The 23,870-nt window shown below is 51.3% G+C and overlaps 1 protein-coding gene across 2 annotated transcripts in view; it reads left to right on the top strand.

Annotated features, from left to right (window-relative positions):
* PRKDC (protein kinase, DNA-activated, catalytic subunit) overlaps positions 1–13,802 on the top strand; it is a 191,540-nt gene extending 177,738 nt beyond the window's left edge. Inside the window, exons 79-87 of one of the 2 annotated variants that reach the window (XM_054708417.1) lie at positions 1,136–1,203; positions 2,001–2,221; positions 2,543–2,635; positions 7,907–7,996; positions 8,205–8,276; positions 10,806–11,007; positions 11,592–11,780; positions 12,611–12,750; positions 13,362–13,802. In XM_054708417.1, coding sequence (XP_054564392.1) covers positions 1,136–1,203; positions 2,001–2,221; positions 2,543–2,635; positions 7,907–7,996; positions 8,205–8,276; positions 10,806–11,007; positions 11,592–11,780; positions 12,611–12,750; positions 13,362–13,566 — 1,280 coding nt within the window. In that variant the 3' untranslated portion in view covers positions 13,567–13,802. The remainder of the gene's footprint in view (positions 1–1,135; positions 1,204–2,000; positions 2,222–2,542; positions 2,636–7,906; positions 7,997–8,204; positions 8,277–10,805; positions 11,008–11,591; positions 11,781–12,610; positions 12,751–13,361) is intronic. The other variant, XM_054708418.1, reaches the window with a different exon arrangement.
* The last annotated feature ends 10,068 nt before the right edge of the window (positions 13,803–23,870 follow it).

Below are 23,870 nucleotides of genomic sequence, written 5' to 3' on the forward strand. Positions count from 1 at the left end.
TGCTGGACCCATTCAAAGTGACAAGATAATGATAAATAACTTACCTTTGAGAACAAGAATTGTGACATTGAGGATAAAGACAAGTTGGTCAGATGTGAACACAGCATTTTTCAAAGACAATTTTTGTACATTTCATGTTCTTTACCCTGGAACCCACCAGACCAAAATAAAAATGTTTTAATATGATTATATCCATTGGATATATAAAAAATTTGGAGAAATACTTTTCTTTGTTATTATTAACAGCTATTTATTGCATACAGGCAGTTTCAAGAAAATCATTTGAGACCAAAGCCTCCTAATATGCAGCTTGATTCCCATTGAAATCATACAGTGTTCTATCGCAGTCATTATTTTTCCTGTTTGAAGTTCTTCCCTTAGTCAAATTCAGAAATGCAGGGTTGAGCAAAAATAGGTTTCTAGTTGTAATACAAATAAATAATGCAATAATTAATAAGTAATAACACAAAATAAACTGCATACTGTACAACTGTAAACCTACTTTTGTTTACCCCTGTAATAGATTTTTTACAATCCATTTTCTTTATTTTTTAAAAATATATTTTATTAATTTTTTACAGAGAGAAAGGGAGAGGGATAGAGAGTTAGAAACATCGGTGAGAGAGAAACATCGATCAACTGCCTCCTGCACACCTCCCTACTGGGGATGTGCCCGCAACCAAGGTACATGCCCTTGACCAGAATCAAACCTGGGACCCTTGAGTCTGCAGGCCGATGCTCTATCCACTGAGCCAAACCGGTTAGGGTAAATCCACTTTCTTTAAATAAAAACTTTTAGTAAAAAATTTTGTTAACTTTTTACTTAGATCACAACTATTTTTCAAGTTGTTTTATTTTATTTTATTGATTTTTAGAGAGAGAGGAAGGGAAAGGAAGAGAGAGAGAAACACCGATGTGAGAGCAAGACAGAGATTGACTGCCTCCTGCACACCCCCTACCAGGAATCAAGCCCGCAACCTGGACGTGTACCCTGACCAGGAATCAAACTGGCAACCTTTTAGTGCATGGGATGAAGCTCAACTACTGAGCCACACTGGCCAGGGCAGCAGCTGTTTTAAAGTACAGGGGTCTGTAACAAGCTCTATCTAAATAAGGCTTTTTTGTTTTGTCTTAGGTCAGTATGATGGCAAAGGAAAGCCAATGCCAGAATACCACGCACGAATCGCGGGGTTTGATGAGCGGGTAGGTGCCGGTGTTTGTGACCAGTCACCAGAGTTAGGATTGTTAGTATGTGGCATTAGTTCTTCAGATTTGAGAATATTTATGTGTACCAAAGAAAAGACAATTAACTTCCTATGTTGGTCTAAAACGTATGTAGTTTTATGATCCTATTCTTAACTGAATTTCTTAATGTGTCCAATGTTTTAATATCAATCATATTTAAGGACACAATAAACTTGAAGGGTAAACTATATATGTGTATCCATTATAAAATATATGTAATTTAAGTAATTGTAGAAAGTTGTGTCTTGCTTGTTGCTAAGAACATCCACATTTATTAGCAATTCTCTTAACCAGGAATATGAAATTATGTGGGTACAGTAGTATGGTGTAAACAGGTAACAGAAATATTTCACTGACCCTTGATTATCCCTTCTTTTCTCTATATCACTTGTCTTCAAAGAGCGATCTCTCTTTGAGCAATGTGTACCAACCAGCCTTACGTTCCCCAACCCCTCTTTCTTAAATATGTTCTTTATTTATTTCAGAGAGAGGAAGGGAGAGGGAGAGATAGAAACATCAGTGATGACAGAGAATCATTGATTGGCTGCCTCTTGCACACCACCTACTGAGGATCGAGCCCGCAACCCCAGGCATGTGCCCTGACCAGGAATTGAACCCTGACCTCCTGGTTCCTGGGTTGATATTCAGCCATGAGCCACACCAGCTGGGCACTTTTCCCCTTTTGATGATGATGTGATGTGCTGGTCCCTCAGTGTTTTAGACTCCACCTAAAAATATTTTCTTACTTTTTAAAGGTGAAAACAATGGCTTCTATCAGAAAACCAAAGCGCATCATCATCCGAGGCCATGATGAGCGAGACTACCCTTTCCTGGTGAAAGGGGGCGAAGATCTGCGGCAGGACCAGCGCATCGAGCAGCTCTTTGAGGTCATGAATGTCATCCTCTCCCGAAATGCCGCCTGTAGTCAGAGAAACATGCAGCTACAGACGTACCATGTCATACCCATGACCTCCAGGTACGACCGCCTGGGCGTGGCCATTCTAGACTAGATTTATGTAAATGGGAATTTCAGCACTGGGCCAAATCCTTGATTCAATTGGCTGAGATGGGGTCACTTGACAATGGAGTGTTTTAGATTTCACAAAGTCAGAAACGTAGCCAGAACTAAAAAACACCTCTAAATCTATGATTTTTATCTTAATGTGGGGAACGTAAGTGAAGAATTGATGTGAAAAAAACAAAACAAACCTGTTTTGCTTTAATTCTGTAGAACTTTTTTCTAGTAAAGAAAGAGTTGTTTGGTTTGTATTCATAAACCTTTTATTCTCCTTTTCAGATTAGGATTAATTGAATGGATTGAAAATACTTTTACCTTAAAGGAACTTCTTTTGAGTAACATGTCACAAGAGGAGAAAGCAGCTTATACAAGGTAACGTGGAGTCTCAATATTTTCTCCAGCCCTGCCCTGGTGCACCCCAGCCAGCTGCTGCTCCTCGGACATAACGTTCTCCCTGAGTAGAGTTGTTTCAGATTCCGTTTCCTCCACCCCATGTTTCTAGTCACATTTTAGGGCCCCTTCCTATTGGTGCTCTCAGCCAGCCCTGGCCTAGTCTTTAATCTGCTCTGGTTAGGTGAATAAACTAAATAGAGTAGAGGAGTTTAAACCATAGTTGCATATATTTTACCACAATACAATAGGTCCTTGGGTTTCGTCGGAGATCCGTTCCTACGGCGATGTAACGTGATTTTCGTTGTAAGTCGGAACCCACCTACATAAGCACCTACGTCCCTCACATGGAGCACAGACACAGCAGTAATGAAGTGAAACAGTAACAAAAATTTAAAAGAAAGATAACAGTTCTTGACCTTGTGGTAAATAAATAATTCTATCTAATAATAGAGTAACATGTAAATTACCATCACTCTGCTACGCCCATGATTGGGCGGCGGGAGGCTGGGAGGCGGGACTCGGGGTGGCCTATCTGGCCATTGAGAGGCACGGATCCGCCTCCACTGAGGGGGGCTACCCTACTGTTGAGAGGCGCAGGGGGCGGGACTCCTGCCCCCTGTGCCTCTCAATGGCCAGATCCGCGGCCGCTGAGGGGGCCTGCCGCGGACACCCAGCTGCACCTCTCAACGGCAGGGTAGCCAGGTGTCCGCGGCAGCCCCCCTCAGCGGCTGCGGACCATCAAAAGTGGGGGAGCTGGGTGCCTGGTGCACCAGCGGACAGGCACCCAGCTCCACCGCGAAAAGCGAAAGCGTGTAGGGGACCCTACACATGCATGATTCAATCATGCACTGGGCCTCTAGTATAAAACATAAAGCACATATGTTCATACGTTGAAATGACGGAACTTTTTTTTTTTTATAAATAAATGGGAGATGGTGACGTAACCATGAAACGACGTACATCGAGTCCGACGTAACCCGAGAACTGCCTGTAAAGCAAAAAAAAGTATTAACTTTGGGAAAAAAGGGAAAATCTTGAAAGAAATAAAACAAATAAATAAGAATAGCAGCTAACATTTCATTAAACATTTTCTGTGTGCTAGGCATTATTCTCAGTTCTTAATGAATGCATTTATTTTTTCACAAAAACCTGCAAGGTGAGCGTTACTAGCTCTGTTCAGATGAGGCAGTGAGGCCCAGAAAGGTTAAGCAGCTTGTCCTAGGTTACCCAGCATGTAAGTGATAGAGCTAATCAAAGGGTTTTTTCTTTGTTTTTTGTTTCTGTAAAGAAAAGTAAGGACAATATTGAAACCCATTGGAAGTAGGAGTTAACTGGCTTTGAGGACAAGCTGTAGAGCGAAGGGAGAGGAAGCAGACCTGTTCTTCCTCATTTACTCTCAGTGTTTCAGAGGAGCAGTAGTCTCACCAGTCAGGAGCAGTTTCTGTAAAATTAATCATTTTGACCAAACTCTTACTTGTGGGTAATGATTGCTACCCAGGACAGTGTTTACCGACCTTTAATTCCGATCCTTTGAGTCCTTTGTCTGGAATTGTCTCTGCCTTGAAGACAGGAAAGCTGATGAACAGTACTTCCCGGAGTCAGAAACTCCGGAGCTGGCTCAGGTGCTGACCGGCCGGCCGTGTTCCGGACCCACCTGTCCCTGTTCCCGTGCCTCCTGCGAAAGATGGGACAGTGATGTGAAGTGCGTAAGGGAAGCGTAGGTATCGACAGAGTTCAAAGTGCTTTTCAAATAGGAAATTGTGTAAACTCCTTTCCTCTCCCTTTTTAAAACAAGGCACTTCCACCCCCATTACTAAAAATCATTGCTCTTTTCTTTACATGTTACAGTTTTTCCACACTAAGGATTTTCACCCCCGTTGAAACTAGGAGAGAATTCAGTTGAAAATGGAGTGTCCATTTATGAAATTAACTTAGTAGCAATTCAGAAAAGATTCAACTTAAGTGATCGAACTATTAAGTAATACGTTGCAAAATCGTTCTATCTTGAGGTCTTTTTTTAGGAAAATTTGTTAAAACTTTTGACACAAACCCCCGAAGTGGCTAAAATACAAATACCCCGTTGTTTCCAGCTGCCCAGATGCTGCCTTTCGCCTAGGAAGCATTGAAAACAGCTTTTCAAATTCAATTCCATTCAAACCCATTGTCTCCTAAGAAAACACTTTATTGTTCTTAGTGTGGATTTCCTGTGTCTCTGCCACCTGGGAATGGTGAAAGAGTAAGGCAGGTTTTCAATAAGGACAGCAGCAGACTCATCTGCCTTCGGTGGTTTGTGGTGTTTTGTTTGCCGTGTAACATGGCTGCCTGTTTTAAGAAGTTGCACGCGGCACCATCCCTGTTGTTTTTCCAGGACAGGATTCTGGAACCACATGCCCAGGTCATAGACACTTACGTTGAGGTCATCTTGTTTCTCTCTGTATGACATGGAAAAATTATTGTATTTGTTTGTTTTGTGCCTAAACTTTTACACAGGAAATAGCTTTGGTTCTTTAGAAATGAAGGATGAATAATGACATTGAAATTCTAGATCCAGAGTAACATGGGTTGTGTTAATATTAAATATGATTAAGAATCATATTTATTTTCCCTGCCTCTTCACTGTTTCTCAATGAATTCATGGTGGTCTTTGCCTCTAAAAGCATATCCTACCTTATAATAGAGAAATATGCAAATTGACCGCACCTCCGCTATGCCCATGATTGGGCCTGCGAGAGGCTGGGGGCGGGACTCCGGGTGGCCTATCCGGCCGTTGAGAAGAGCAAGATGGCGGCACCCAATCCTCTTAGTTCCGGGGGTCTGAGCCAGGCGATCGCCACCCGGGGGGCGTGTCCGGTCCGAGCCAGGCGCTGCCGGGGGTCTGGTGCGGCGATCGCCACCCTGGGGGGCGTGTCCGGTCCAAGCCAGGCGCTGCCGGGGGTCCGAGCCAGGCGATCGCCACCCTGGGGGGCGTGTCCGGTCCAAGCCAGGCGATGCCAGGGGTCCCCGGGCGGCGATCGCCACCCTGGGGGGCGTGTCCGGTCCGAGCCAGGCGCTGCCGGGGGTCTGAGCCAGGCGATCGCCACCCGGGGGTGCGTGTCCGGTCCAAGCCAGGCGCTGCCGGGGGTCTGGGGCGGCGATCGCCACGAGGGGCGTGTCCGGTCCGAGCCAGGCGCTGCCGGGGGTCCGAGCCAGGCGATCGCCACCCTGGGGGGCGTGTCCGGTCCAAGCCAGGCGATGCCCGGGGTCCCTGGCGGCGATCGCCACCCTGGGGGGCGTGTCCGGTCGAGCCAGGCGCTGCCGGGGGTCCGAGCCAGGCGATCGCCACCCGGGGGACGTGTCCGGTCCGAGCCAGGCGCTGCCGGGGGTCTGGGCAGCAATCGCCACCCGCGGGGGCGTGTGCGGTCTGAGCCAGGTGCTGCCGGGTCCGGAGCCAGTCGATCGCCACCCTGCGGGGGTGTGTGCAGTCCGAGCCAGGCAATCGCCACCCTGGGGGGGCGAGTCTGGCTGAGCCAGGCGCTCCGGGGGATCCGGGGGCCATCGCCACCCTGGGTGGGGTGTGGCAGGACTCGCCCAGCCCCTCCCAGGGTCCCTGGGAACATTGCAGGCATGTGGTTGCTGAGACCCAGACCAGGCCTCTGGCCACAGATTCATAGCTTTGCGGAGACCTAGGGCAGGGATCTGCTTCATCTGCAGAGAGACAGAGGTTCTGCAGTGCCCCCAAGATGTGGGTGGGCCCAGCCAGGGGTCAAGGGGCATGGAAGGACTCCTGGCAGAGGGGCAAGGACCCTCACCCCTGAGGCGGGGGTTGAGGGATGGAGCCACCTCAGTGAAGGGGTGCTGCACTGCAGGGTACTGGACTGACTGACGTGATTCAGAGAAGCTCCCAGTGCTAATGGGCCTCGCTCAGGCGGCCTTCACACTTCAGAGGCAGTGACTACTGCTCCTGCCTTCACCCAAAAGCAAGCTCGCTACACCCTGCCCCATAGCAGAGCATGCCTAGGCAGTGAGTGGGAAGCCTTCCACCTGCTTCGGAGAAGGGGGGACAGTAAAGAATGGGGGGAGAGGAAAGAATGTGGAGCATCCGCAATGAAAAGGTGCTTGAGAAAGATGCTCGGAAGCCTGACTGGAAGGTTTGTTCTGTTTGCTGGGCCGCTGCCCCTTAGGAAGCGCAAAGAGCATGGCTCTGAGGGCTTCCTGTGTGCTCTGAGGGCTTCCTGAGTCAAGTTCCACAGCCAACTGGAATTGGCCTCAGTTTCCTGGTCTGTAAAATGGATGAAGCGTGTCCCAGTGCCTTCACTGATCTTTGATGGCCAATTGAGATACTATATAAAGAAAATGAGGGAAGAAGTGAGAAAGAAAAGTAAGGACAAAAAACACAAAAGAAAGACTGAAAGAAACCTGTAAACCCATTGTCACTTAAATAGGGAATATAGTCAGTAGTGTTGTAATGATGGTATGATGCCAGGTGGGTACTAGAAATATCGGGGAACACTTTGTAAAGTATATGATTGTCTAACCACTATTCTGTAACTAATATAAAACCTGAAACCAATACAAAATAATGTTGAATATAAAGAAATGAAAATTGGAGTGAAATTTTTATAAATTTCAAAGTTTAAATAAAAGCTGTAAAGGAAGGAAGGGGAGAATAAAAAGTGTTTTTCATTTTGCCACTTCATTAAAAAGACAGTTGTCTTTATGTGATGCTTTTATACTTTTCTAAGTCATTATCTCATTTTAATTTCTGGGCAACTTAAAGACAAGATAAGTATTCCCTCCACTATTCAAAGAAAGGAAATCTTGGTGTCTGGTCCTAATGATTCAATCGTCAAGCCCTTATTGTAAAGCAGGGTTAGTAAAATTTTCTGTGCAGGGTCATATCTATACTAATAAAAGCCTTGGGGGTGATCAGGCCAGCAGGGGAGGGTATTTGGGAGCAATCAGGCCCGCAGAGGAGCAGTTAGGGGTCAATCAGGCCAGCAAGGAAGCAGTTAGGGGGCAATCAGGCAGGTAGGTGAGTGGTTAGGAGCCAGCAGTCCCGGATTGTGAGAGGAATGTCCAACTGCAGGATTAGGCCCGATTCCACAGGAATCGGGCCTAATCCTGCAGTTGGACATCCCCCGAGGGGTCCCATATTAGAGAGGGTGCAAGCTGGGCTGAGGGACACCCTCCCCAGTGCACGAATTTCGTGCACCGGGCCTCTAGTAATGCTGAATATCTCCCCAATGCTGACCCCTTTTTCCTCTTTGCTAGTGACCCCCGAGCCCCACCGTTTGAATACAGAGACTGGCTGGCAAAGACGTCCGGAAAGCGGGGCGCTGGCGCTTACATGCTCATGTATAAGTAAGTGTGTTTTGATTTTCCTTTTTGTAACTAGTTCGTGCTTCTCAAAGTTGCATGTGTACCTTTGTTTCTTAGAAGGTTTTTTACCTCAGAGAAATCATCAAAATCTAGTTACTTGATATCCAAGCTTCAATGTAAGCCAAGAATTTTAAATTTCCTGTCATAAGAAGTTTGTTCTAATCAGACATTTTCTATTGTTAAATCTTAGGAGAGCCAGTCGTACTGAAACAGTCACGTCTTTCAGAAAAAGAGAAAGTAAAGTGCCAGCTGCTCTCTTGAAGTAAGTATCCTTCTGGCTGTCTCCCCGCGGTAGCACAGCGGGGCCCCCCCCCCCCAGCGGTGTCCCCTCTCCCAGGCGCTGATAGCACAGCGGGGGGGCCCCCCCCCCAGCGGTGTCCCCTCTCCCAGGCGCTGATAGCACAGCGGGGACCCCCCCCCAGCGGTGTCCCCTCTCCCAGGCGCTGGTAGCACAGCGGGGAACCCCCCCAGCGGTGTTCCCTCTCCCAGGTGCTGGTAGCACAGCGGGGACCCCCCCCCCAGCGGTGTCCCCTCTCCCAGGAGCCGGTAGCACAGCGGGGACCCCCCCCCCCAGCGGTGTCCCCTCTCCCAGGCGCTGATAGCACAGCGGGGACCCCCCCCCCAGCGGTGTCCCCTCTCCCAGGCGCTGGTAGCACAGCGGGGACCCCCCCCCCAGCGGTGTCCCCTCTCCCAGGCGCTGGTAGCACAGCGGGGACCCCCCCCCAGCGGTGTCCCCTCTCCCAGGCGCTGATAGCACAGCAGAGACCCCCCCCCCCCAGCGGTGTCCCCTCTCCCAGGCGCTGGTAGCACAGCGGGGACCCCCCCCCCAGCGGTGTCCCCTCTCCCAGGCGCTGGTAGCACAGCGGGGACCCCCCAGTGGTGTCCCCTCTCCCAGGCGCTGATAGCACAGCAGGGACCCCCCCCCGCGGTGTCCCCTCTCCCAGGCGCTGGTAGCACAGCAGAGACCCCCCAGTGGTGTCCCCTCTCCCAGGCGCTGGTAGCACAGCGGGGAACCCCCCCAGCGGTGTCCCCTCTCCCAGGTGCTGGTAGCACAGCGGGGACCCCCCCCCCCAGCGGTGTCCCCTCTCCCAGGCACTGGTAGCACAGCAGAGACCCCCCAGCGGTGTCCCCTCTCCCAGGCGCTGGTAGCACAGCGGGGACCCCCCTCCAGCGGTGTCCCCTCTCCCAGGTGCTGGTAGCACAGCGGGGACCCCCCCCCCCCAGCGGTGTCCCCTCTCCCAGGCGCTGGTAGCACAGCAGAGACCCCCCCCAGCGGTGTCCCCTCTCCCAAGCGCTGGTAGCACAGCGGGGACCCCCCCCCAGCGGTGTCCCCTCTCCCAGGTGCTGGTAGCACAGCGGGGACCACCCCCCCCCCCCAGCGGTGTCCCCTCTCCCAGGCACTGGTAGCACAGCGGGGACCCCCCCCCCCAGCGGTGTCCCCTCTCCCAGGCGCTGGTAGCACAGCGGGGAACCCCCCCCCAGCGGTGTCCCCTCTCCCAGGCGCTGGTAGCACAGCAGAGACCCCCCAGCGGTGTCCCCTCCCCCAGGCGCTGGTAGCACAGCAGGGACCCCCCCCCCCCAGCGGTGTCCCGTCTCCCAGGCGCTGGTAGCACAGCAGAGACCCCCCCCCCAGTGGTGTCCCCTCTCCCAGGCGCTGGTAGCACAGCAGAGACCCCCCAGCGGTGTCCCCTCTCCCAGGCGCTGATAGCACAGCGGGGACCCCCCCCCCCGCGGTGTCCCGTCTCCCAGGCGCTGGTAGCACAGCAGAGACCCCCCCCCCAGTGGTGTCCCCTCTCCCAGGCGCTGGTAGCACAGCAGAGACCCCCCAGCGGTGTCCCCTCTCCCAGGCGCTGGTAGCACAGCGGGGACCCCCCCCAGCGGTGTCCCCTCTCCCAGGCGCTGGTAGCACAGCGGGGACCCCCCCCCCCAGCGGTGTCCCCTCCCCCAGGCGCTGGTAGCACAGCAGAGACCCCCCAGCGGTGTCCCCTCCCCCAGGTGCTGGTAGCACAGCAGAGACCCCCCCCCCCCAGCGGTGTCCCCTCTCCCAGGTGCTGGTAGCACAGCAGAGACCCCCCCCCCCGCCAGCGGTGTCCCCTCTCCCAGGCGCTGGTAGCACAGCGGGGACCCCCCCCCCCCGCCAGCGGTGTCCCCTCTCCCAGGTGCTGGTAGCACAGCGGGGACCCCCCCCCCCGCCAGCGGTGTCCCCTCTCCCAGGTGCTGGTAGCACAGCAGAGACCCCCCCCCCGCCAGCGGTGTCCCCTCTCCCAGGCGCTGGTAGCACAGCAGAGACCCCCCAGTGGTGTCCCCTCTCCCAGGCGCTGGTAGCACAGCGGGGAACCCCCAGCGGTGTCCCCTCTCCCAGGCGCTGGTAGCACAGCGGGGACCCCCCCCAGCGGTGTCCCCTCTCCCAGGCGCTGGTAGCACAGCGGGGAACCCCCAGCGGTGTCCCCTCTCCCAGGCGCTGGTAGCACAGCGGGGAACCCCCAGCGGTGTCCCCTCTCCCAGGCGCTGGTAGCACAGCGGGGAACCCCCCAGCGGTGTCCCCTCTCCCAGGCGCTGGTAGCACAGCGGGGAACCCCCAGCGGTGTCCCCTCTCCCAGGCGCTGGTAGCACAGCAGAGACCCCCCCAGCGGTGTCCCCTCTCCCAGGCGCTGGTAGCACAGCGGGGACCCCCCCAGCGGTGTCCCCTCTCCCAGGCGCTGGTAGCACAGCGGGGAACCCCCCAGCGGTGTCCCCTCTCCCAGGCGCTGGTAGCACAGCAGAGACCCCCCAGCGGTGTCCCCTCTCCCAGGCGCGCCTTTCTGAAGATGAGCACCGGCCCGGAGGCCTTCCTGGCGCTCCGCTCCCACTTTGCCAGCTCTCATGCCCTGATGTGCGTCAGCCACTGGATTCTGGGCATCGGAGACAGACATCTGAACAATTTCATGGTGAACATGGAGACGGGTGGCGTGATCGGAATTGACTTTGGACATGCCTTTGGATCCGCTACGCAGGTGTGCTCCTCCCGCTCTCGCTGTTCTTGGCTAATGACCGTTGTCTTAGGGCCTTGTAACGCCCTCGGAAATGGATAGTTTTCGAAGAGGCAGTGACAGCGCTGGGGCAGTGGGCCAGCTTTGTCGTGAACGTCACACTTAACCTCCTTGCAGAAAGGGATGTTCTCAGCCCGGGGGCGACAGGTTATACGAGGTGTGGAGACAAATTGTCATCAGAACTGAGAATAAAATGTGCTCCTGTAAAAAGGGAAGACTCCAAGGGAGTTCTGTGAAGCTACATAATTGGCGTGTCTTGTGCAAGATAAGATGCCAATGTTTCCTCTGACATTAACTCTGTTTTAATCAGCACTTCTGGGTCTGCAGGCTGGTGGTCTGTGCGCGGAGGGGGTTGCGTTGCAGGGATGACTGTTGGTTACTCGTGGGCACAGTACATTCGTATCTGTGGATCTGATATTGAGAAAAGAGGAGTTCATATTCTCACTAGATGAGAATAGTAACTGTGGGAAGATGGTGGGTTTGTGCTTGTTACTTTTAGATTTCTAGTGAATATATTCTGTTTCTTGTGTGTATGTTTTTCTCTTTAGTTTCTGCCAGTCCCTGAGCTGATGCCTTTTCGTCTAACTCGCCAGTTTATCAATCTGATGTTACCCATGAAAGAAACAGGAGTTATGTACAGTGTCATGGTGCACGCACTGAGAGCCTTCCGCTCACACCCCGACCTGCTCACGACCACCATGGACGTGTTTGTAAAGGAACCTTCCTTCGACTGGAAAGTAGGGCTGTTCACATGCACTTCCACTTTCATTATAATGTGCTAGTAATTGAGATGATGGAAATGCATCAAGATGTGTTTACTGAAATATTCACATGATTTTATAGAGCATTTCACGAAATTAACCATTGGAAATCATTTGGCTTGAAAATAAGAAAGAAACATAACCTTTATTTGGACAAAGCTATTGTTTCAATTGAGTATTTCTAACTAAGAGAGGAAGTATGAACCCATTAATGGTGGATTCAATTTCTCTTGGAGACAACTTTTATTTTAAAACCTGCTGCATACGAGGCCTTCCTTGATCATAAAGACAAACAGTACTTTCTTAAATCTCAGGGGTTCTTTACTACGCAGTCCCAAAAGAAGGAAGCTTAGCAATGGCACCCTTTACATAGGGAGTGATGTTTCTTTTTTAAGTATATTTTTATTGATTCTAGAGAGGAAGGAAGTGAGAGAGATAGAAACATCAATGATGAGAGAGAATCACTGATTGGCTGCCTCCTGCACAACCCCCACCGGGGATCGAGCCTGCAACCCGGGCATGTGCCCTTGACCAGAATCGAACCCGGGACCCTTCAGTGCAGAGGCCGACACTCTATGCACTGAGCCAAACGGGCTAGGGCAAGAGTGATGTTTTAAGCCTCACCATGGTTCCTCAAGATCATTGTCACTATTGTGTTACCAATATACCATTAGAATCTGTATAAAAAGCTATAGAGCTCCTCCCAGTTACAGAGTTTAGTTTAAGATCATTACTTGTTTTATCTGTTTGGATGTGATCAATGTACTCTTATAGTAAGCAAAGAAAATAATGTTCTTTTCCTTTAGAATTTTGAACAGAAAATGCTGAAAAAAGGAGGATCGTGGATTCGAGAAATAAATGTAACAGAAAAAAATTGGTATCCCCGGCAGAAAATATATTATGCTAAGAGAAAGTTAACAGGTGCCAATCCAGCAGTTATTACTTGGTAAGATTATCATTTGTGGAAAAAAACAAAAACAAAAACACCAGCTGCTAGCATTTCCTGAAGAATTACTACATGCTATATAAAGTGCTAAGAACTTTACATTTAGCCTGTGGTGTGAACCCTATTATCCTCACCTTACCAGTGAATGCCTAACATCATTAGTCATCGGAGAGATGCAAAAGAGATACCACTTCACACCCACTAATGAGAATAATGACATATAACTAGTGGTGGCGAGGATGTGGAGAAATTGGAGCCCTCGTATGCTGCTGGTAGGAAGGTGAAATGGTGCAACTGCTGTGGAAAATGGCAGCCTGGCAGTTCCTCAGGAATTTAAACGTAGAATTGCCATTCGACTCTTCAGCTTGTCTCTTCAGTATTCACCCGAGAAATGGACGCACATACCAGCACAAAAGCTTGTAGACACACATTGATAGCAGCATTATTCATGTTCTGTTTTTCTACAAATTGAGTCTCTTGACTTCAAGGTTCTGAGCAACGGAAACATTCTATAAGTGATGAGAGGGAAGGCTTGATAGCTAGGAACGCAGGCAACAAAGGGGAAATAATGAGTGGTTTAAGCTTTTGTATTTGTTTACTATTTTTCCCAGTGATGAGTTACGTCTGGGCCATGAGAAGGAACCTGCCTTTGATGATTTTGTTGCTGTCGCACGAGGAAACAAGGATCACAACATTCGTGCCCAAGAACCAGAGAGTGGGCTTTCAGAAGAGGCTCAAGTGAAGTGCTTGATCGACCAGGCAACAGACCCCAACATCCTGGGCAGAACTTGGGAAGGGTGGGAGCCCTGGATGTGAGGTCTCGGGGAGTCAGCAGGTAAAAAATATGAAAGCGTTTAAACCTTAAATGAGCCCATTTTCCTGAAGCACTGAAGAGAAGAAAAGATCATGATGAATAAGTGAATATTGAAATAAATGAATGATTGGGTTAAGATTATCATAGATGTTTAATAGAAAAATATATATCCAGGCTCATACACGTATAAAGATTATAGCACATTACAAGTGCTATGCCTTAGACAAACCAGCTATCTTAATAAATGGTATAGTGCGAAATTCCACCCAGTGTCTCATTGGTAATTACGGCATATTGGAAATAACACCCAGAAGCCTCATCACTAAGACTGAGCTTAAAGCCAACAGCATGACTGATCCGTTACCTTAAATTAGCAGTACAGGAACAAAAACAGGTAAAGCTGTGGCTTATTATACTTAGAACCTAGAGGCCCAGTGCATGATTAAATCATGCACGTGTAGGCTGTCTGTCCGCTGGTCGGGACTCGGTGTGGCCGGCAGCTCCGAAGTCCCTGGGCCCCTAGGGCGAGGCGGGGTGGGGGCGTGGTCCTCCAGCGGCCAGAGCCCAGGCCGGGGTCTTGCCTTCGCCTCCCGCCCAGGAAGGCTGGGGCCGCCGCCGCCTCCTCTGCCTTCCGGCTCCCTCATGAGCCCTCCCTCGGCCAGCCCGCGTGGAAACCCGCGTCCTCTGCGGACACCGCCGCACACTCCTGCTGCCCAACTGCCGCCAGACTCCTCCCCCAGGAGCCACGCCTCCTGCCCGCCCAAGCCGCCTCGTCAGCCGGGGCCTCCAAACGCCCTGCTCGCTGCCCCAGAGGCCCCTTCTGTGCCGCAGCACAGCCATGGTGCAGATGCTGAGCTCAGCGTCCTGCCGGCCCAATCACCACCCCAGCCACCTCGAGTCCCGCCCCCTGCGCCTCCTGCTGGCCCAATCGTGGGCGTAGCTGAGTGATGGTAATTTACATATTACCTTTTTATTATGTAGGATGATTGCATTTGATGTTTCTCTCTCATCAATGTTTCCATCTCTCTATCCCTCTCCCTTCCTCTTTCTAAAATCAATAAAAAAAAATATTTTTAAAAAAACTTGGTCTTAGCACTCACTTTTGCTACCCTGCTCCAGTGGGAAGAAAGGTAGACTCAGGATAACTTCAGAGTTCCAGGTATGGTTATAGAGATAGCACTAAGCATTGCAGTTTTAGGAAAACAAATCCCTGTATGAAATAGATTCCTCATTTGGAGAGAAAACATGCATTTTAGAACAGCAAGATCAAATTATGAAATACAAAAATGGCTTTCCACTCACAGTCTCAGCCTCCTCTAATACCTCTACACACCTGGGACTGTTTCAGATTGGCTTGAGCTTTTTATTATTGTTTTTTGAAACATATTTAGAGACAGCCTAAGTCCATTAAGCAGATGAGTACCGTATTTTCCGGCGTATAAGACGACTTTTTAACCCAGGAAAATCTTCTATACGCCCAGTCGTCTTATACGCCAGAAAATATGGTAGATTTAAAACCTGTGGTACGCCCTAGCTGGTCTGGCGTTGGATAAGAGCGTTGGCCTGTGGACTGAAGGGTCCCAGGTTCGATTCTGGCCAAGGGCACATGCCCGGGTTGTGGGCACGATCCCTAGTAGGGGGCGTGCAGGAGGCAGCCAATCAATGATTCTCTCTCATCATTGATGTTTCTCTCTCTATCCCTCTCCCTTCCTCTCTAAAATCAATAAAAATATATTTTAAAAAACCTGTGGTACATCTACACAATGGAATACTACGCTGCTATAAAAAAGAAGGAACTCTTACCATTCACAACAGCATGGATGGACCTGGAGAGCATTATGCTAAGCAAAATATTGTAAGCCAGTCAGAGAAAGATAAATATCACATGATCTCACTCATTTGTGGAATATAATGAACAACATAAACTGATGAGCAAAAGTAGATCCAGAGACAGGGAAGCATTGAACAGACTGTCCATCCTATGAGGGAAGGTGGGGGTTGAGGGTGTAAGAGATCAACCAAAGGACTTGTATGCATCCATATGAGCATAACCCATGGACACAGACAGTAGGGGGGTGAAGGCATGTGCTGGGAGGTGGGAGTGGCCGGGGAGAGGTCAATGGGGGGCGGGGGGAAAGGAGACATGTAATACTTTAAATAATAATTTTTAAAAATTTTAAAAGTTCATTGTTACCAGATGACTGTGTGTATGAGTCCCATTTCAAAGCTGTCTGCTTGGGAATTCCTTTAGAAACCATGAGCATGCAATAAAAAAGAAATAGTCACAGTGTAGAGTGTTCATAAGACACTTGCACAATTGTTCAGGATAGTAAATGTCCTCGTTACACACTTAGGGACTGCATGTCTGGCTCATACCTGTGATCCAGACTTCAACCCTGTGATTCTTGCTGAGTAAAGACAGTTGATTTGTCTCATAAACAACAGAAGGGTGGTTCGCAGAGGGGAAGAAGGTTGGAGGAGCAGTAGGAGGGTAAATGGGGTCAAATATATGGTGATGGATGGAGACTAAGGCTTTGGGTGGAAATCACACAATGCAATATGTAGATAATCTCTATATATAAAGAGCCAGGGTCTGTAACGACCAAGGCTCCACCGAACACCGGTGCCGGCAGAGCGACCCAGCTCTGACTGCCGAGGGGGCTGCGGATCAGGCCAAGAGAGAGGCCTGCAGAGAGAGAGAGGCAGGGTCTGATCCCCAGCCTCCGTGGCAGCTGTTGATCAGCACTTGCCTCTCTCTTTCTCTCCCGGCTTTGCCAGCAGACGTGCCTCTGTTTCTCTCCGGGCCTCCTCAGGGGCTGCTGATCAGCCCCGCCTCTTTGATCAGGTTCAGAGATAGGCCCAGGGACGCTGACTGGCATAGAAACCCACCAATCAGAACCAAATCTGGGTGAAGAGCAAGGATCTAATGGCTGCCTAGGAGGCGGAGCTTTAGATGCTGACTGGCATAGAAACTGACCAATCAGAATCTAATCTGGGTGAACTGCAAAGGCAGAACCTAAGGTTGGGGCTGAGGAGGGGTTTTAAGGGCAACAGCCGTTTGGTGTAAGGTGTAAGAAAGCGGTTCAATTTTTCAGTGACCGGTTTGGTAGTATAGTGCATGTGGCTGGCTATCAGTCCAGATATAGGGATTATGTGTTATTGTCTTTCAGGAGCATCTCTCCTCCTGCTGAAAAAGGCTCCCCCCCTCATTTAAGCCATCCTATCTTATGTAATCTATACTACTAAAAGGGTAATATGCTAATTAGATGGGGTGGACCGGCCATCTTCCGGACATCCGACTTCCTTCTAGACAAAGCCATGGTGGTGGGGGCTGAGGCAGAGGCAGTTAGGGGCAATCAGGCAGGCAGGGGAGGGCAGTTGGGGGAGAGATCAGGTTGGCAGGGGAGGGCAGTTAAAGGCGATCAGGCAGGCAGGCAGGTGAGCGGTTAGAAGCCAGCAGTCCCAGATTGCAAGAGGAATGTCCGATTGGAGAGGGTGCAGGTTGGGCTGAGGGGACCCCCCCCCAATGCATGAATTTTGTGCACTGGGCCCCTAGTGTATTATAGAATTATACACTTGAAATATAATGTTATTAACCAATGTCACCCCAATAAATCTAATTGAAAAATATATTTGGTTTGGAAACCAGGAAATAAGATATCTCTACTGATTATAATTATAAGAAAATATGAATAACATTAAGAATATTTTATTGCCCTATCTGTTTTGGCTCAATGGATAAAGCGTTGGCCTGTGGACTGAAGGGTCCCGGGTTTGATTCCGATCAAGGGCATATGCCCAGGTTGTGGCTTGGTCCCCAGTGGAGGCATGCGGGGAAGCAGCCAATCAGTGATTCTCATCATTGATGTTTCAATTTCTCTCTCCCTCTCCCTTCCTCTCTCTGAAATCAATAAAAATATTTAAAAAAAGAAAAGAAAATTTTATTAAGAAACTTATTGTTGTTAAATACTTTTAAAAAGTAGAAGCCACATACCTTTTCAGAAATATGAGAGTTTAAAGACAAGCAAAGAATTTTTTTCCCCAGAAACAGGACAGATTAAGCCATTTTCTTCACCTCACACCACATCTTAAGGAGATAGAGCAATGTGCTTGAGTGCTTTATTAGTGCTGTGTGCCGAAGAGATGAGGCAGGCCTGAAAGAGCTGGAGAAGCTTTTGTAAGAAGTAATAATTAGACTTAAAATGTACTGAATTTGTTTATATATACTTATGTGTTCAAGAAGTTATTATTTAAGTTCTACAAATATAATGGTAATATTTACATTGTAAATAGATTTTGACATTATATTATGATTGCATATGAAACAAACTTGTTTTTTAACTCCAAAATAACATGGGAATGTTTATATGAAAACTTAATGAAAAAGACGTGAATGAATCCATGCTTATGAATATTAATTTAAGTACTTTATCAAATTAAAACCAAGCCTGTCCTAATTTCCTTTATTACAGGGGCAATGTCATAATCATTCTCTCACCATCGTAAGTGCCTGCACATAGCACACATGAGAAAATAATGGAGAAAGAATAGACTAAGAGAAATAAAAATCATTTCATCAGCCTACAAGAAATTTTGAAGCCAGTGACTTCTGCTAAAATGTATGTTTTTGAACTTCAGAATATTGCCCATGAATTGAAGTGAAAGCTCAGCTATCAGGGCTGCACTTTTCTCTTTGAACATTATGAAATTGGAGAATTTAAGGATTGGCCTTTGGAAAAGCAAAAGCCATTGGAATTTTGATAGGGATTTCATTGGATCCTTAGGTTGCTTTGGGTAGTACGGGCATTTTTAGCAATATTAAGTCTTCCAATTCATGAACACAGAATATCTTTCGTTTTATTTATGTTTTTTATTTCTTTCAGTAATGTTTTGTAATTTTCACTCGTTTTGATATGTATATGTCTCAGTGTCCTTGGTTAAATTTATACCTCGGTACTTTATGTTTTTGGATGGTGCTATAAATGAATTGTTTTTGCTAAATTTCCTTTTGGATTATTCATTGCTGGTATGCAGTTGACGGAGTTGACCTTTTCTAATGAAACTTTGCTGAATTAATTTATTATTTCTAGTATTTATTTTGTGTTCTCTTTAGGATTTTTTATATGTAGGATTATGTTGTTTGTGAATAAAGATAGTTTTATTTCTTTCACCATTTGAAGGCATTTTTTTTCTTTTTTTTTTTTTTTTTTTTTCAACTTTAAAAAAAAATCTTTATTGTTGAAAGTATTACATATGTCCCCTTTTCCCCCCCATTGACCCCTTCTAGCCTGCCCCTACACCCTGCCCCCAGTCCTTCACCACCCTATTGTCTGTGTCCATGTGTTATGCACCTATGCATACAAGTTCTTTGGTTGATCTCTTCCCACCCACCCACCCTCCCCTGCCTTCCCTTTGAGATTCTACAGTCTGTTCCATGCTTCTGTGTCTCTGGATCTATTTTTTTTTTTTTTTAATTTCTTTATTGATTAAGGTGTCACATATTTGTCCTCATCCCCCCATTCCCATCCCACCCCTCTCCCCACGCATGCCCCAATCCCCTGTTGAACTTAACCGTTGGATAGGCTTATATGCATGCATACAGGTCCTTTGGTTGAACTCTCCCCCTCCCCCCCACCCTCCCCCTACCCTCCCCTATCCTCCCTCTGAGGCCCGATAGTCCGATCGATGCCTCCTTGCTTCTGGTTCTGTTCTTGTTCCTCAGTCTATGTTGTTCATCATTTCCCCTAGATGAGCGAGATCATATGTCACTAGATATATACTAATAAGCACTGAATGTGAGACGAGCAATAATAGTTATGCTGACAGGCAAATGAATCAGTCTGTAGCGAGCTTCCCCCTGGACCAACAGTTCTTTTGAGACTCAATATCAATGTCCAGTAGTTCCTTATGTGTACATGTCAGCACTGACCCCCCAGCTCTGGATGGTGGACAAATGGCGGTAACGGAGGTCCGACTCCCTCTGGTTTGGTCTCGGCCGAACCCAGGGGCACGGCGTCACCCGGACTAAGGGGCACGTGGCCTCACCCATACCCAAGGGGCGCGTGGTCTCACCCGGGCCTGGGACCCAGCCTCACCCGGATGGATCCAGGGGCACACGGCCTCACCCGGACCCAGGCTCTGGCTTCACCCGGACCCAGGGACACTTGCCCTCTCCCAGACCCAGGGCCACTTGGGCTCACCCGGGCCTAGGTGCACGAGGCCTCATCTGGATCCAGGGACACATGGTCGCACCCGGACCCAGGGACGCTTGGCCTCTCCCAGACCCAGGGCCACTTGGGCTCACCCGGGCCTAGGTGCACGAGGCCTCAACCGGATCCAGGGACACATGGTCTCACCCGGACACAGGGACGCTTGGCCTCTCCCAGACCCAGGGCCACTTGGGCTCACCCGGGCCTAGGTGCACGAGGCCTCATCCGGATCCAGGGACACATGGTCGCACCCGGACCCAGGGACGCTTGGCCTCTCCCAGACCCAGGGCCACTTGGGCTCACCTGGGCCTAGGTGCACGAGGCCTCATCTGGATCCAGGAACACATGGTCTCACCCGGACCCAGGGACGCTTGGCCTCTCCCAGACCCAGGGCCACTTGGGCTCACCCGGACCTAGGTGCACGAGGCCTCATCTGGATCCAGGGACACATGGTCGCACCCGGACCCAGGGACGCTTGGCCTCTCCCAGACCCAGGGCCACTTGGGCTCACCCGGACCTAGGTGCACGAGGCCTCATCTGGATCCAGGGACACATGGTCGCACCCGGACCCAGGGACGCTTGGCCTCTCCCAGACCCAGGGCCACTTGGGCTCACCCGGGCCTAGGTGCACGAGGCCTCACCCGGATCCAGGGACACATGGTCTCACCCGGACACAGGGACGCTTGGCCTCTCCCAGACCCAGGGCCACTTGGGCTCACCCGGACCTAGGTGCACGAGGCCTCATCTGGATCCAGGGACACATGGTCGCACCCGGACCCAGGGACGCTTGGCCTCTCTCAGACCCAGGGCCACTTGGGCTCACCCGGACCTAGGTGCACGAGGCCTCATCCGGATCCAGGGACGCATGGTCTCACCCGGACCCAGGGACGCTTGGCCTCTCCCAGACCCAGGGCCACTTGGGCTCACCCGGGCCTAGGTGCACGAGGCCTCATCCGGATCCAGGGACACATGGTCTCACCCGGACCCAGGGACGCTTGGCCTCTCCCAGACCCAGGGCCACTTGGGCTCACCCGGGCCTAGGTGCACGAGGCCTCATCCGGATCCAGGGACGCATGGTCTCACCCGGACCCAGGGACGCTTGGCCTCTCCCAGACCCAGGGCCACTTGGGCTCACCCGGGCCTAGGTGCACGAGGCCTCACCCGGATCCAGGGACACATGGTCTCACCTGGACCCAGGGGCGCTTGGTCTTTTCCAGACCCAGGGGCACGTGGCCTCACCCGGGCCTAGGTGCTCGAGGCCTCACCCGGATCCAGGGACACATGGTCTCACCCGGACCCAGGGACGCTTGGCCTCTCCCAGACCCAGGGCCACTTGGGCTCACCCGGGCCTAGGTGCACGAGGCCTCATCTGGATCCAGGGACACATGGTCTCACCCGGACCCAGGGACGATTGGCCTCTCCCAGACCCAGGGCCACTTGGGCTCACCCGGGCCTAGGTGCACGAGGCCTCACCCGTATCCAGGGACACATGGTCTCTCCCGGACACAGGGACGTTTGGCCTCTCCCAGACCCAGGGCCACTTGGGCTCACCCGGGCCTAGGTGCACGAGGCCTCACCCGGATCCAGGGACACATGGTCTCACCCGGACCCAGGGACGCTTGGCCTCTCCCAGACCCAGGGCCACTTGGGCTCACCCGGGCCTAGGTTCACGAGGCCTCACCCGATCCAGGGACAATGGTCTCACCTGGACCCAGGGATGTTTGGCCTCTCCCAGACCCAGGGCCACTTGGGCTCACCCGGGCCTAGATGCGCGAGGCCTCACCTGGATCTATGGACCCCTGGCCTCACTCGGACCCAGGGGAGCGCGGCCTCCCCCAGACCCAGGGGCGCTTGGCACCTCCGCAAGAGTCCCGCCTCTCCCCGCAGGCATCTGGGTCTCCCACGGGTCCCCAGAAGCTGGATTTCAGTGTGATGGAGAGCTAATCTCCCCTAGGTTTGGAACAAAAGCCCCTTTCCCCCGCCACCAACCAGACCCACGCGCCTCCACACCTCATCCCCTCCGATTTCGCTGGTTTCCTCTTCCCTCTTAGCTATAAATCTACCATTCAGCCATCTCTCCTGTAGTTCTGGATGGCAGAGGCTCTGTCCTCCATTCGTGCCCCTGAAATTGCTGTGCGCGGTGGAGTTCGCAGTTCCTTTGTTTAACTTAGCCGCCTTCTTGATTCTCCTCTGTCAAAATGGCTTAAAGGGCTTGAATGTAAGATGAGAACTCCTAAGAATCCTCCAAATCGGTGTTGGCGGCCTCCGGGGCCTCGAGGATCTCACTGCGCAGTTCGGCCAGGTCGGTGGCGCGGATGCGCCCCTCCTGCAGAAAGATGGTCTCTTCCTTCACAGAGAGCTGCTGCCCCGAGTCCGCGGCCGCCGCCACAGCAGCTGCTGCGGCGCCCACGAGCCCATGGCCCCGGCTGCGGTGCTGACTGAGAGGAGCAGCCGCCCGGTCTGGGGAGACGCGAGCAGCAGTCGCCACCCTCACTAGTCCATGTTCCAGTTGTATTTCCGAAACTGCCATGTGAGGCAACACATCAGCCTTCACCTCCGCCGTCATCTTTTTCGAATTCCCCAATTTGTTCTTCTTAATCCCTTGAATTCAGTCAACTCTACTGAGGTCTAGTGGCGCCGGGAGGTGCACGGAGAGGGCGCCCGGGCCTCCGTCCGGTGTGCGGGGCGCGCGGCCCGCGGAACCAGGCGCGCGGGGGCCTCGCGGCGGGGATGGGCGCTGGGCGGCCGCCGGGCTCCGGGCGCCGCTGCCGCCGCGGCGTCCCCAGTGCCCCGGGCCGGGCGGCCTGCGGGGGCGGCGCAGTTGCGAAACTGAGTGAGTATCTACAGTTAAGTCTTGATTGTTGTTGGTGTCACTAGGAGGAGTTGTCCTCCAGGCCAATTGTCCATGAGGACCCTCTTTGTCTATATAGGAAGAGTTGCTGTGCAGGAGACATGAGGCTCCTGTGTCTGTGTCCCTCTGTATTCTTTGCAAACACCTCTGAGAGAAACGCGCCCTGGAGTTTCGCCCGCTGCCTGGAACTGGGTTTCAATGTAGTTGGAACTGGGTCTCAGCGCAGTCTGGCGCCTTTGTCTCCTTCCCAGCAGGGCCATTCAGTGGCGCAGGCAACAGTCCCTCCTCTGCGCGCCCTCCCGTGTGCGCCTCTGGAGCCGCCGCTCCTCTGTGCCTCTGCCCCACAGGCCAAATTCATTCCCCCAGCATGTGCCTGGCTTCCCAGGGTTTCGCCCGGAACTGGGGTTCAGTGCAGTCGGAACTGGGGTTCAGCACGGTCCGGAGCCCTTGTCTCCTTCCCGCTAGGGCAGTTCAGTGGCGCAGGCAACAGTCCGTCCTTTGCGCCCCTTCCTGCGCGCGCCTCTGGAGCTCTGCCTTCCGCCGCTCCTCTGTGCCTGCGCCCCACAGCCCCGATTCATTCCCCCAGCCTGCGCCTGGCTTCCCAGGGTTTCGCCCGGAACGGGGTTCAGTGCAGTCGGAGCCGGCGCTCAGCGCAATCCGGAGCCTTTATCTCCTTCCTGCCAGTGAACGCCGGCCAGGCCGTCAGCCGCCCCTTCCTCTCCGGCTCCATCCTCCCCGCAGGCGCGCGTGCTCGTGTCTCCGTCCGTTTCTCCATACCTCAGGCTTTTACGGCTCCCCCGACTGTCCCCGTGGCCTTCTCCTTCTCCCCAGCTGTGGGCATTTCAGTCCGCCAGCTTTCCTGTGGTTCTGGACGATGACCGTTCTGACCTCTAGTTGTATTTTTGAAATTGTTGTGCCCGGCTGCGGGTTAGGTGTTTAACCTATGGCGCCATCTTGGTTTCTCTCCATTTTTTTTCTTGTCTGATTCATCTGGCTAGAACATCCCCCACAGCATTGAATAGCAGCAGTGGAAGTGGACGATATTAGTGTCGGCTTTTATAAGTGGCTTTTATCGTGTTGAAGAAAATTCTTTCTATTCTTAGTTTGCTGAAAAAAATTTTAAATATATTTTTATTGATTTCAGAAAGGAAGGGAGAGGGAGAGAGAGAGAGAGAAACATCAATGATGAGAGAGAATCATTGATTGGCTGCCTCCTCCACATCCCTTTCTGGGAATCAAGCCTGCA

The sequence above is a fragment of the Eptesicus fuscus genome, chromosome 19 (genome assembly GCF_027574615.1).
Source record: "Eptesicus fuscus isolate TK198812 chromosome 19, DD_ASM_mEF_20220401, whole genome shotgun sequence".
NCBI classification, from domain to species: Eukaryota; Metazoa; Chordata; class Mammalia; order Chiroptera; family Vespertilionidae; genus Eptesicus; species Eptesicus fuscus.